This window comes from Stegastes partitus, unplaced genomic scaffold, assembly GCF_000690725.1.
Source record: "Stegastes partitus isolate 25-593 unplaced genomic scaffold, Stegastes_partitus-1.0.2 Scaffold36, whole genome shotgun sequence".
Taxonomy (NCBI): Eukaryota; Metazoa; Chordata; class Actinopteri; family Pomacentridae; genus Stegastes; species Stegastes partitus.
Genome location: NW_007577767.1, coordinates 605551 through 619620, shown reverse-complemented (window position 1 = coordinate 619620; position 14070 = coordinate 605551). Strand labels below are relative to the sequence as shown.

The following is a 14070-nucleotide window of genomic DNA, read 5'->3' as shown; positions in this document are numbered from 1 at the left end:
GAAAGATTCCGGTGCCCCCACCAGGACGCGAACCCTCAACATGTTTTTGGACTTGTGAGAGGAAGCCGGAGAACCTGGAGAGAACCCACGCTGCACGGGGAGAACATGCAAACTCCACACAGAAAGATCCCGCTGCCCCAACCGGGACGCGAACCGGCGACCTTCTTGCTGCGAGGCAACAGTGCTAACCAACTGTGCCACCTTGCAGTCCATCTCAGACTACAGAATATGTTTATACATATATATTTAGAGTAAACAATATGATATAAAATCATATCTGACATTAAGAATACATCACATAAATCAGAAGACTGTAGAAGAATGTACTTCTTGTTCTGTTTTCACACTGGTTACTGTTTGTTTTGTTCATCAGAGAAAACTCAAAGAGATCAAACTCCAAATGTTTGCAGCTACTCACTCAGATTTCCTCCAGAAACTGGACCCTGGAGCAGAAACACCACTGTTACACCTTATATATTTAAATAGAGTCCAGGAGAAGAATCTGTTAGTCTATTGGGTTGAATTCAGACCAGTGTCAGGATCCTAATGTGAGGGAACAGATTCTGAAGCACAGAGACACTCTGAGTGAGCTGAGAGAGTTGAAAAACAAAGAGAGGAGGAGCCTGACATGTTTTTGTCTGTCAGGCTTTTCATTTTACAGTCAAATATTTTCACTGTCACTTCCTGGAATCTGCAGTATCTGTGGTTCAGACGACATTACAGCTCTGACCAGTACTGAAACCTATTTATTGGTGGCAATGGGAAATACAACTAGAGTTTATAATGTCATTTAATTTAAAAAGGTATGAGTCACTAGGCCTTCCGTCTACATACTGACACTGTATCCTTGAAATATGTTTGTTTCCACCTGGTGTCCTGAAAACTTAACATGCTCCATGTATGACAGTGTGATGTACGTACATGCATGAATACATTTCCTATATGTCATAAATCAACACATGCTGGTGTGACTGGGTTCTGGAAGATGGAAACTTTCCCTCTAGTTCAGTGATCGTAGTGCTGTTTAGCCTTCTCTGATCTTCTTCAGCTCAGTGACAAAGTTGTTGCTTGTCTTTGTTAGAAAGAAGGGTTTGGGTCACTTTGTTAAATAACAGGGTCAGATGGTGTTCCTGTGCACCCTGGTTCTAGAATCAATGGCAGAAAATGGATGTGCAGTGTAATAAAAATGTGTCAGTGTTCCTTCCCATATGACAACTGGGAGAGGTCAGGTGGAATGTACCTTTACACTGTGACAGGTTTCCCAGTACGAATAAGTGCACTCATTCTACAGATGCTTGCATCTTTGGAGGCTGTTAGCTGGACAAGTCTCAGTTTTATCACAAGCCATGTCTAGATGATGCTGGGCGTTAAGTATTAGACAGAAACCATCAGATTAACAAAATAAAAATGGCATTGCTCTCACAAACATAATTCAGAAGCTCACCTGCATCATGAATTAATGCTGCATATTTCTATCCACCACAGTGAGGTGGGTAAACCCAGGGCCTTGTAAATATTCATGCAGTCTATGTAATCCCACCTCGGTACCAGACACTATAGAACCCCTCCAGACATTCTGTGTACGGGTCAGAGCTGTTATATTAGAACGAGGTGGACGTACACAATATCAGGCAGGTGGTTTTAATATTGTATATGTACTGATGTTCATAATTAGTCCAATCTACTCTGTGTGACCTGGAAAACAGAAACATCTGTATGATAATATAAAAACATTTACATATACAGAGAGTTACAAATATTAAAAAAACAATCAAATGCCAGTCTGAGAACAGCACTGGATAGTAATCATAACATAACCATCCCAGTTCTCCACTTAAAGATGTTGAGCAAACTCGAAATCAAAACTATCACAACGAACACAATAAAAGCCAAACCTAATTGAAGAATGTCGTGTGTTTAATGTCATTATTGTCGGAAGACTTTTTGTACTTGTCAGACAAGTTACTTTCATAAAGGGAGGAGGAGCTGGGCTTGTGTGCTAAACTTTTGTTTTTACATTTAAGTGTTTTTGTTTCTCTGTTGACACACATACACAATAGATGGTAGACTAATGAGAAGTGTGGTGATGTTTCACATGGTAAAGTTGGTGGTTTCGACCTTTCGTAACAACACAAGTTCATCCAGGACGCAGTAATCTAGATTTGTTCAAATGTTCTGCTTTCAATGCAGTCTGCTGAAGTTAATAAACTGTACAAGTACAACTGACAGTTAAATGCATGTTCCAAACGGAGAGGTTAACAAAAAGGTTTCCTCTGCCAAAGAAAAATGTTCCAAAGTCTTGTGAGTATTCCAGGATAACAGAACAATTCTTGAAACCAGAGAAACATTTTTCCTAAATACATTAGCAAGAAAAAGCATGTGAACCCTCTGAAATGTCCTAGTTTTCTGCATTAATTGTTCATAAAATGTGATCTGATCTACATTTAAATCACAAGTATAGACAAACACAATGTGCTCAACATAATACCACACAAACAATTATAATATTTCATGTCTTTATTGAACACATCCATTAAACACTCATAGTGCTGGTGGAAAAAGTAAGTGAACCCTTGGATTTAATAACTGGTCGAACCGCCTTTGTCAGCAATAACTTCAACTAAACGCTTCCTGTAGCTGCTGATCAGACCTGCACAACGTTCAGAAGGAATTTTAGACCACTTTATTTTTTATATTTGTTTTTAAATGAATTCAATTCAGAGCTGCAAGGTGGTGCAGTTGGTAGCACTGTTGCCTCGCAGCTAGAAGGTTGCTGGTTCGTGTCCCGGTGGGGACACTGGAGTTTGCATGTTCTCCCCGTGCAGCGTGGGTTCTCTCCGGGTTCTCCGGCTTCCTCCCACACAGTCCAAAAACATGTTGAGGTTAATTAGTGATTCTAAATTGTCTGTAGGTGTGAATGTGAGTGTGCTTGGTTGTCTGTCTCTAAGTGTAGCCCTGTGATAGACTGGTGACCTGTCCAGGGTGTTGTATTATTATTCAAAAGGAATAAATTTGATGTGATGTAAATTAACCAGCAATAACAAAATCTGATGCATCTAACAACATCACAGTGGACTACATCAGACATATAGGTAATGTTATTGTACAGTATCCATACTGTTTATTTTGCTAACAGACCATTTCATCTTTAGTTTAACTGCTGCCACATCTTATCCCAAGAAAATCCCTGCCAGGAGATCAGACGACAGACGAGGAAAGGATGAGGTAGAGGTAGAGTCTTGACTGAAAGTTCATGTATGTAGCCATGCTGAGTTATTGTACTGCCATCTTGTGGCGACAAGTGGAACTGAATGACCATCCACCTCATCCAGCCTTCATTTATATTATTTTCCCATTTCTATTTTTCTTTAACTTGTTCAAGAGGTGGGCAGGAAGTGGGGCCTGCATAGGTTGAGAGACTGAACTGCAACCATAGCGCCTCAGGTCGGATCTCTGCAACAGCTTGTGCTGTTTTTTGTTTATAATATTTGAGGAAAATGTGGTAATAAAAAGTGCTTGATTCAAGTTTTATTTGCCACATGCTCATACAGTATGTGTAGTGAAATGTAAAGTGACTGTTCTCAAGGCTGTGCAATATCAAGAAGACATTATAAAGGACAAATCTTTAAAAAAGAAAACAAGCGAATTAGACAAAAGTCACAAAGTCATAAATAATGAGGCAGATTTTAAACTAAAGTGCAGTGTACATTGTAAAAGAGTGCAGTTGTGTGTGGGTGGGATGTTCCTCAGGCACCAGCCAGAGCGTAGCAACTCAAGCAGTCCATTGCTGGGTTAGTGAGGGGTGCTCCTTGATCCTGTTCGCTCTGACCATGCTCCTCCTGACGTAGACGTCAGGGTGGAGTGTGCTGTGCCCATGGTACACTCTGCTGACCTTGGCACCCTCTGCAGGGCTCTCCGGTTGCAGTTAGTGCTGTTTCTGTACCTCTGGGTGATGTTCCCGGTCAGAACGCTCTCCATCACTCCATTGTAAAATGTCCTCAGCACCTTCAGAGAGACTCCGAATTTCCTCAGCTGTCTGAGGTGATAAAGACGCTGCCTCGCCTTGGTCCCCTGGTTGTCTATGTGTTCAGACCATGACAGATCCTCAGAGATGTGCCCCACCAGGTACTTGAAGCTGCACACCCTTTCCACAAATGATCCATTAATACTCAGTGGAGTGTACTTCCCCTGCTGGCTTCTTCCAAATCCACAATCAGGTCCTTGGTTTTACTGACATTCAGCAGCAGGTTGTTAGTCTGACACAACCGTGACAGACTGTTAACCTCCTCTGTGTACGTCTGCTCATCATTCTTACGGATGCATCCAACCACAACTGTGTCATCTGCTTATTTCACAATAATGTTTGAGCTAGTCATGTGTGTAAAGGGAGAAGAGCAGAGGGCTGAGGACACACCCCTGGGGGGCTCTGGTGCTCAGGGTGCAGGGGATGGAAATGTGTCTGTCTACCTGGACCACCTGGGTTCTAGTGGACAGGAAATCCAGAATTCAGTCGCACAGGGAGGTGCTCAGACCCAGATTGGACAGCTTGGTGTAGAGCTTGGAGGGTACAATGGTATTGAAGGCTGAAATAAAATCAACAAACAGCATTCTCGCTTAGTCCCCTCTCTGCCTGTCCAGGTGGGTGAGGATGGTGTGCAGAACCTGAGAGATGGCATCATCAGTGGATCTGTTTGGCCGGTAAGCAAAGCAGATACAGAGACTCAGGGAGCAAGGAACAGATGTGTTTCCTGGTTAGCCTTTCAAAACACTTCATTATCTCAGAGGTGAGAGCTACTGGTCGATAATCATTTAAGCTGGATGGAGAGGCATTTTTTGGTACGGGACCAACAGTGGCCCTCTTCAGGCATGTGGGGACCACACCACTCATGTGTAACTGTGATGCCATTAAAGATTAGCTATGCACAGGAGAGGCCAAGAGGTAACCTGTGGTGGCCAAAGACAGGCATGATGGAAAACAATCAGTTTAAACTGCTAAAAAATGCAATGCTGTCCCAGAACCTGCAGCCAAAAGAAAGAAAATGCAACGCTAAAAGCTGGATGGACATGATGTGTTGTCTCAGCCACAGCTTTTACCTGCATAACAAAGATGTATGTGCAATAAAGGAGATACGTTTTGCAATAGTTCTGAAAAAGAAACACAAAATAGATTTAAAAAACTGAAAACAGGATTATTAATAAATATATGACTGAAGCATGAACCTGTGTGCATATGAGTTGTTGCTTTGGACTTGGAATATATATAAGATACAATACCTATACAAAATATATGTTTTTAATGCATAAATGTAATGTAAAAAAAAGTGTAGCTGTAATAAGCTAAGGCTTACACAATTTAGTTGTGTAAAATTAATTTGCTTTTTTTCTTTTTTTACTCGTCAGTGTTTATGAATATGCAGGTATTTCCATGTCTGAGTTGTATATATTAAAAAATGACTGACAATAACTGAAGTTTAAAATTGAAGGGTAAATACAAAAAATAGGAGTGCACTCTTTATATTTTAAATTTGACTTTGCAATTAAAAGGTGCATTTATGTTTTTGCCCAATAGCTACTGCTATTAATTGGGTTTGCCGATGACTTTAGTGTGATTTCAGTGCCATTTTCTATTTATTATTGCTACTGTTGTTAGTTAAATCACTTTCTGAACACTTGCATGGTTGTACTCCAACGGTATGGTGAGGCGTTGCTTTGTTCTCTCTGGTGTCTGTCTGTGGAGTGAGGTATGACCTGGAGGGGGTGTGTCGTGCTGGAAACTAACTCCAAAATAAAGATCACGTGTTGGCTGGAGTTTTTGCTGCTGAAAAATACCGCCCTCTGGTGGAAAAGGACAGTATGGCAAAAATAACAGCACCTCCAGACGAAACCATTCACTTGACAATGCAGCAATGCAGTCACGGATTACCCAAATCCTGGTGTAAATATCACTAAATCTTTAATATATTTTTATACATAAAATCATAGTTGCATCAAACGCAAAAAATGACAGCAATCCCGCCCGGGGCATTTGTTTAACGTTTATTGGGATTGCTTAGTACCCCGTGTATTGAAGAGCAGTGGTGCGTTCCAATAGTATTGAAGGCAAAGCTGAAAAACGGTTTGTTTTCACCGAGAGGAAGAAGCGTCGCTCGTCTCCACTGCTGCAGTGTCGGTTTTGAAAAAAACGGTTGTAACATTTATTTCATAGCTGGTTTGTATTAAGACAGCAGCTTTCTTAGCTCGCCATGGCTCTGTGCGGGGGTGTCGGAGCCATGGCTTTGCCCAGCGAGCTTATCGTCCATATATTCTCGTTTCTGTCTGACCGAGACAAGCTCCGGGCCTCGGCCGTGTGTTCACGGTGGAGGGAGTGTCTCTTCTACCCCGCGCTGTGGACCGAGCTCAAACTGCGGATAGGTGGTGGTTGTAACGGCAGCGGGTCCAGCTCCGACGAGACACCTAGGCTGGAGTTTCTCATGCGGAAGTTTGGCTCTTTCGTGCGTGAGCTACAACTGGAACTCGCTCCGGTGGAGGGCAACCTTAGCCCTCTGAACAACGACCCGTCGTCCGCTAGGATGGACCAACCTCCAGGACCCGATGACGACCCGCAACTCTCGGAGCAAAGAAGGGACGCCATGGCCACCTACTTGGACCAGGTGTTGTGTGTGTTCACCAGCATCCGAAACAATAGGTAACGTTTAAATAAGCTAAAAATGTATTTTTGAGTGTTTGTTTTTATTCAATATTCAGGAATTGACGTGAATAATCGCTCTGTTGTTTACACTTTACTACATTTGGTGCGTCGCAGTGAACTAGCAACTCGCTAGCTTGGTTAGCTATAAACAAACCCTGGCATTAGGAGTTACGTAATCGTGACATGTCTTTGCGGTGGAGCTAACAGCCAACGTTGTGTATCTGAAGACAGCGGTAATTTAATAGTACGTCACTGCTTAGTTTCACATCTGCAGTCATCAAACAACGATGTACGTATGATGCATGCTTCAGTGTCAATACCAAGTCAAATGCTCGTCTGCGTTTCTTTTGTTGCCAGTTCTATTTTCCATGTTACCCTGGTCTCTCCATACCAGCTGATACAATGCAGCACTGGTGGTGGCTACAGAAGGCTTTGTTGGCCGTGACTTGCTGATATCAGCACTGACACACACACACACACATATACAGTGTACGTGTAGATATATTTAGCCCTGGTATTCTGTTGCATATTGTAGGATATTAACACCTATGAGCAGCATACACAAAATATGGCCACTGGGTGATTTCTGCTGTGGAAGTTACTTCTCTGTAAAAACTTTCGCCTGAATATTATGTACCTCTATTACACCTTCTCCCACATTCTCCATTATTCTCTACAGTGCTTTGTAGTTTTGAAATAGCTGCCATCCAAAGCAGCACACTTCATGTCTTAGTTCTGCTGTGGGTGATGAAACCTTTTATCCTGTCTGATATTGTTGCATTGAGAAGTTTCCATTTAAGATTCAACTTGTGTCCCAGCTCCATACAGCGCATTGGTTCTTATATGGGTTTAAAATGTTTTTCTTAAATATTGTGTGGTGATGACAGGGCCTCAGAGGTATCCCAGATAACAAAAAAACAGGTATCAAGCCAGGGTAAAGCTTTTCAACTCAAAGTATGGAAATTAAACAAGGTTGTGTTGCATTAGTGCATAATTTGTAAAATTTCCTGTCAGTACAATACAAAATATGTACTGTAGAGTTCTTGTTAGTGAGTCTGCCATTGAGGATCAGTTAACCACTGATCATTTGAGCTGCCATATCTAACTTCAGCTGTCATGTTATCAAATGATGAAAAGTTTGTTTCTCTTGAATGTAGTGCAGGGACCTAACTCCACTGGTAGTGGTTCAAAACAATGAAAACTAACAACTCAGTGTTCCTTTCTGTGGGCGCTAAGTAGTTGCACAAAAATACAGCAAAGTTAAACTCTTAGCTGATATATGAGGTGTGTCAGAAGTTTCAGGACTGGTGTCACAAAAGATATATTTCAAATCCAAATTACAAGCTTTCCCAATCGAAGTAATCCCCCTGGAGTCTGTGGCACTTTCCCAGCCTTCTCTGCCACGCCGCCATGCACTCCTGGAAGGGTTCTTCTGGGATCCTCTCAGCTCTGTCGTCACAGCCATCTTGATGTCGTCCACGTCTTCAAAACGGGTCCCCTTGATGACCCCCTTGAGCTTGGGGAAGAGGAAAAAAATCAGGTGGGGTGAGTAGGGAGGTTGCTCCAGCACGGCGATGTTCTTCTCAGCCAGGAACTGTCAGATGCTCAGGGCATTGTGAGCAGGTGCGTTGTCATGGTAAAGCAGCCACGACTTGTCCTGCCACAACTCTCGCCTCTTCTGGCGCACTGAACGAAGCAAATGCAGAAGGATCTCTTTGTAGATGTGCTGGTTGATCGTCTGAAGGGGAAAACTTGTAATTTGTAGTTTGTGATTGAAATATATCGTTTGTGACACCAGTCCTGGAACTTCTTTGACACACCTCAAACAGGAAGTGGGTGCACTGTGTCCTACCTTGTAGGTAGGTCTATGTGATGTGTGGCAGCTCATGTAGATACTGATGGTTTGCTATCACGCGTATTGGTTAACATCCAAACATCATTGTCAAAGATAGAAATGTATCAATTATTAGAGCTGGATATCACTTTTTCTCCTATTGTTGGTATTGTTCTATTTTCTTTACCAGTTCCTGATAAAATATATAAATTAAGATTGCACTTCTTCGGTTTTGATTGCTGCCACCTCTCTGTCTGTAGTCACTACACAATGTCCTGCCCCCTGCACTTGTTATCTAGTTGATTACTAGTAATTGATATCAGCCCTGGGAAAAAACAAAACATATGGGTCAACTCCTATTCAGAAGAGACATAGACAGCCTGTTTGAATAAAGGTAACTGGGTTCACCATGACCTCTATACTTACCTTGACTGCATTAACTTTTGAAAGCATCAACATTTGGCATATAGTCTGCTGCTTGATCTTTGCCAATCTATTTTGGGTATCAGGATATAAAGGGCTCTAGACAGCAGTGTAGCAAAGTGCAGGGCAGCCGTACTTTTGTGTATGATAGAAGGCAGCTTACCAATATACACGACTAAATTGGATTGCATAAAATGGCTGCCGTTTGCCTTGTATGTGAACCCCTTTATATGTTTTTTGGATTGCTGCTTTTGCTTCTGTTATAGTAGGAAGAGTAAGAGTATTCCTAATGTGCAATGTGGGGTAAAATCACCTCACTGCAATAATGACTTAAACAAATGTTGACGGAACTAACAGATAACAGTGAAAGCACCCTCTACAGATAATGTTCTTTGTTAGTCGGATAAGAACAATGACAAAGTTGTAATACAGGTGATTCAATAATGACTACTATATCACATTGATGTTTTCTCATTAACACAATGTGTTGATACTATAGCTCTGTCTAATGTTTTTGTTTCTTTTCTCACATTGTCTCTCACACTCTAGAAACCTGCAGAAGCTGAGTCTGTATGGAGACACCTTTATTCTCCAACAAGAGGGACTACTAGACAGCTCTAACCTCCTTCAGATTCACCAGGGGGACAAAAAGATCAATGAGTAAGTCTGAGCATGAACACAGCTTTCTTTGAAATGACAGAAATGGTTTATATTTAGTAGTTGTTTCTATCCATAGCACTGTCACTTGTATATACGATAGATTTTACATATTACTGCAGGGTTTGTTCCCCTGGCTCGGCTCAGAATGGGCCTCTGGGGAGTGACTACGTAGGACAGTAAGCATAATCAGTTCAAATTTATCATGGCACTGAGTCTGTGTTACCTTATCTGATAAAAATCTGTTCGTTTGATAAACAAAACTGTTATGCTGGAGTAAATAAAACCTCAAACAACAGAACTGTTTTTTTGTTTCTTTTTTGTTTTTTTTAAATTTGGCTATGCTGGTGCCAAAAAATTTGACAGGAAAAACCTGGACTGCAGCAGCATGGCAATATATTGGTGACTGTTTGCAGAACATGATTAAAAAAAAATGTTAGTGGTATTTGGAGTCAGATTTTAATTCAATGCAGTTCGATTTTATTTATATAGCGGCAATTCACAACATGTGTTATCGCAACACACCTCAAATTGTAGTGTAAATTAAACAGAGGAACCCCAGCAAATCCAAATTTTCCTTTGGATATCTCTTTTAGCAAGCATATGGCAACAGTGGGAAGAAAAGTCGTGCATGTGGGCGTAAATGAGTATTATATACCAAATGGCACTGTTGCCGCCCTTGTTGGATTGGAAACAATGTGATGTTTGGTGTTTCAGAACGGTAATTAATTTGCAAAATTTAGAAAAGTTTGTCATTATCCAGTTAGAGGGCATACAACAATCCAGTTAACTGTTGCTACATTTGCACCTAGCGTCTACACTACTCCACCATTTTAGTGCCCCTAAAATGGAGACTTTAGGAAATGTTTGAAAACCTCAGAGCTGCGTTTTAGTTTAGACAGGCAGAAAGGGAGACTTATTGAGTTCATGACACAGACATCTACAGCTGAAACCAGAAGTTTACACGCACTGTATAAAAAGACATAAAACCTTTTTCTCTCGCTCCCTTTCTGACATTAAGTCAGAGTAAACTGTTTCTGTTTTAGGTTAGTTAGGATTACCAAAATTGTTTCTATTTGCTAAATGCCTGAATAATGAGTGAGAGAATTTTTTTGATATTTTTTTTATTGCTTTCTTTAAATTAGAAGTTTACCTACAGTGAGATTACTATGCTATCAAACTATTTGGGAAGGCCCAAATGATAATGTCATGGGTTTGGAAGCTTTTAATAGGTTAATTGGCAACATTTGAGTTAATTGGAGGCACACCTCAAACACACTGCTTCCTTTTATAACAACATGGGAAAATCTAAAGAAATCAGCCAAGATATCAGGAAGAGAATTGTGGACCTCCACAAGTCTGGTTCATCCTTGGGTACAATTTCCAGATGCCTGACGGATCCACGTTCATCTGTTTAAACAATTATAAGCAAGTATAAACACCATGGGGATGTCCAGCCATCATAGCGCTTAGGAAGGAGACGGGTTCTGTGTCCCAGAGATGAAGTGTTTTGGTGCGTATTGTGCGTATCACCCCCGGAACAGACGTTGTGGAGCTTGTGCTGATGCTGCTGAGGGTGTTTCGTTATTGTCATTGTCCCCAGTGCTGTCCGTCCTTTGGTTGCATGGGTTGTCAGGGTGGTCGGAGAGGTTGCTGCCATTGCTGCATAAGCAGCCTGGTTACGTTTTGTTACTTTTTGTATGTGCACAGAGGTTCATTTTTGTTGATTTTTGGTGTGGTTTGCTGCTGCTACTATTGTTGTGTTTTTTGGTCGTGATGTTTTTTGTTTTTTTTGGGGGGAGGGGGGGGCTTGTTGGCCTGCTGAGACCATCCTCCCTGCTGCGTAGTACGGTGGTGGCATTATGTTGTTGTGGTGTTTTTTTGCTGGAGGGGGTGCTGCTGTTCTTCACATAGTTGGTGTCATGATGAGGGAAGATTATTTTGTGATATTGTTGCAGCATCTTCTGACGTCAGCCAGGAAGTTAAAGCTTGGGCCCAAGTGGGTCTTCCAAATGGACAATGACCCTAAGCATACCACCAAATTAGTTACAAAGAGGCTTCAGGACAACAAAGTCAGTGTTTTGGAGTGGCCATCACAAAGCCCTGATCTCAATCCTGTAGAAAATTTGTGGGCAGAGCTGAAAAGGCGTGTGGAGCAAGATGGCCAACAAACCTGACTCAGTTTCACCAGTTCTGTCAGGAGGAATGGGCCAGAATTCATCAAACTATTGTGAGAAGCTTGTGGAAGGAAATCCAAAATGTTTGACCCAAGACATACAATTTAAAGGCAATGCTACCAAATACTAAGAAAATGTACGTAAACTTCCGAATTTAAAGAAAGTAATAAAAAAAAATCTCTAAAAATTCTCTGTCATTATTCTGGGATTTAGCAAATAGAAATCATTTTGGTAATCCTATCTGACCTACAACAACAGGAAAAGTTTAGTCACATTTAATGTCAGATAGTGAGAAAAAAAAAGGTTATGTGTCTTTTTGTACAGTGTATGTAAACTTCTAGTTTTTGACTATATGTTCTCTTTTTAATTGGACCTTAATGTTTACTATGTGTCACTTCCTGATTCGTCACACTCCTATCATGGGACCAAGAATGAGCCTTGACTACCAGTGGTCAGTTCACGATTGATAAAGAATTAGAGGTGTTGCTGTGATGTTTGTCTGTGCTAGCAGCTGGTGTGCGGTTAAGGTAATCTCAGCTCTCTCTTTGTACCACTGCTTTATATTGAAAAATTTCTACAGCTAAGCAACCAAACCCCTGCCTCTTGCTTACAACACCACCTGTATGCCCAGTGTACGTCAGTGGTCATGTGATTCGTATTTTCTGGTGCATTAGTACGCATGGAGAGTATTTCTGACACTGAGCTAAAGCACTTGTCTGGATAGAGGTTGTTTTCGATCTTGATTGTCATTTTGAAATGAAACTGTATTCGTGCAGATGTTGCCTGTATATGGTACAATTTAGCCTAGACTGCCAAGGTGCAGACTGTGTGGATCACAGCTTCTGCAGAGGGGGTATTGGTAAGAGACCAAGAGCTGCAAATGATGATGTCATGGCTTATAAATAATCCAGTACAACAACTTCTGCCAACATGCTAATTAGCAGCTATTGGCCCTGAGAGAATATTTTGAAAGTCGGATCAGATTTGAAGATATATTCATGGCAGCAGCCCAAAATCATCAGGCTTGTCTTAGCATAGACTCAAAGGTTTTGTTAAGAGTAAATCCTTCTCTCACAATGTACTGAATATGTGCCCACCTTTTGGTGTCAATAACTTCAACTGCAGTACAACATGCACATAACGAACAATTGGTTTTTCAAATGGGTGAACAGGTCATTGCCAGTTTTGATAGTCTTCCTTTGGACTGCCGTAGTACCAACGCACTTATAGGCAAGTCTCACCACTCTGTAGCCATCGTGTTAATAGGCGTGGGCAGTTGGTTTGGGCAAGCAAGATCCAATCCCTATCTGAATGAATCAGAGTCAAACCTGCATTGCCAAAGTCCACTGAGAAAAAAAAAAGTGAATGTATAGAATCACTGCTTAAATCTCATTAAATTTAAAAAAAAAAACATGCAAAACGGTTGGTGACTTTACCTCAGAATAAGGTTTTAAAAGTGTTTTCCCTGTATATTATGCTTTTACTGCTCCACTATTCAGGATTCTTTAAGCGGCAAGTGTCTCCCTTATAATGTCTCTGATAGTACTTCAACACAACTGGTGTGGGTTTGTTTTGTGCCTCAGTAGTAGTGAGGTGGGTGGTATTACATGAAAATGAGATGTCAGTGCATGCCTTCTGTGCTCTGTGTGTTATGTGTTGTTGAGCAAATCTGTTGGATTTGGAGGAAACCAAAATATATTCTTCAAAACTTTAAATTAGCTATATAATACTAAAAATAACCTACTAGAATAGAAGTTGCCAAGTGTAGTGTTTGTGTAGAACAGATCAATAATAGGGGAATGTGTAAATGCATTTTCTCAGTAAATGATTTTTAATAAGTTCCCACTAATATCCAAATCCTGTTGGGTTTTTTTTTTCTTTACTCCTACAGTTGAGGCTCAAGATTAGATTTGTTTAAGTTAGAACAGGCATGAATGGTTCTCAGAGCATCTTGCATTTAATTTAAAGTCAGCTGTAGTCAATCTGGTAAAGTGAATTGAAAGTAATTCTCTGGCTTTGTTTTCATTACTCGTTCTCTCTGCTCTCAACAGGATCCAGCAGTTGTTCATGGAGTTGTTGTCTAACAGCAGGCAGCTGCGGTGGTTGTCCTGTAGCTTCATGCTGGGTCTCGTGACTCCCTGTTCCTTAGCCTGTCTGTCAAATCCTTCAGCTGAGACTCTGCAGCACCTCAGTTTGCTGGACCACCAGCTAGGCATGTATTTGTATCTAACTTCACACGCTGTGCACACACTACATGACTGAATAGCCTCTTCCACGTTTAATTCGTAAGC

General features: G+C 41.2%; 3 protein-coding genes across 3 annotated transcripts in view; 1 reads left to right on the top strand and 2 right to left on the bottom strand.

Moving 5' to 3' along the window:
* Positions 1-520, bottom strand: part of LOC103372546 (interferon-inducible GTPase 5-like) — a 7573-nt gene extending 7053 nt beyond the window's left edge. The window contains exon 1 of the mRNA XM_008302214.1: positions 419-520. The gene's annotated coding sequence lies outside the window, so the exon portion shown is untranslated. The remainder of the gene's footprint in view (positions 1-418) is intronic.
* The window catches only part of LOC103372748 (interferon-inducible GTPase 5-like), a 5957-nt gene extending 1979 nt beyond the window's left edge, over positions 1-3978 (bottom strand). Inside the window, exon 1 of the mRNA XM_008302461.1 lies at positions 3893-3978. Coding sequence (XP_008300683.1) covers positions 3893-3978 — 86 coding nt within the window. The remainder of the gene's footprint in view (positions 1-3892) is intronic.
* A 2152-nt stretch (positions 3979-6130) lies between these two features.
* The window catches only part of fbxo33 (F-box protein 33), an 18372-nt gene continuing 10432 nt past the window's right edge, over positions 6131-14070 (top strand). The window contains exons 1-3 of the mRNA XM_008302127.1: positions 6131-6685; positions 9495-9605; positions 13831-13991. Of these exons, the coding sequence (XP_008300349.1) occupies positions 6243-6685; positions 9495-9605; positions 13831-13991 (715 nt within the window). The 5' untranslated portion in view covers positions 6131-6242. The remainder of the gene's footprint in view (positions 6686-9494; positions 9606-13830; positions 13992-14070) is intronic.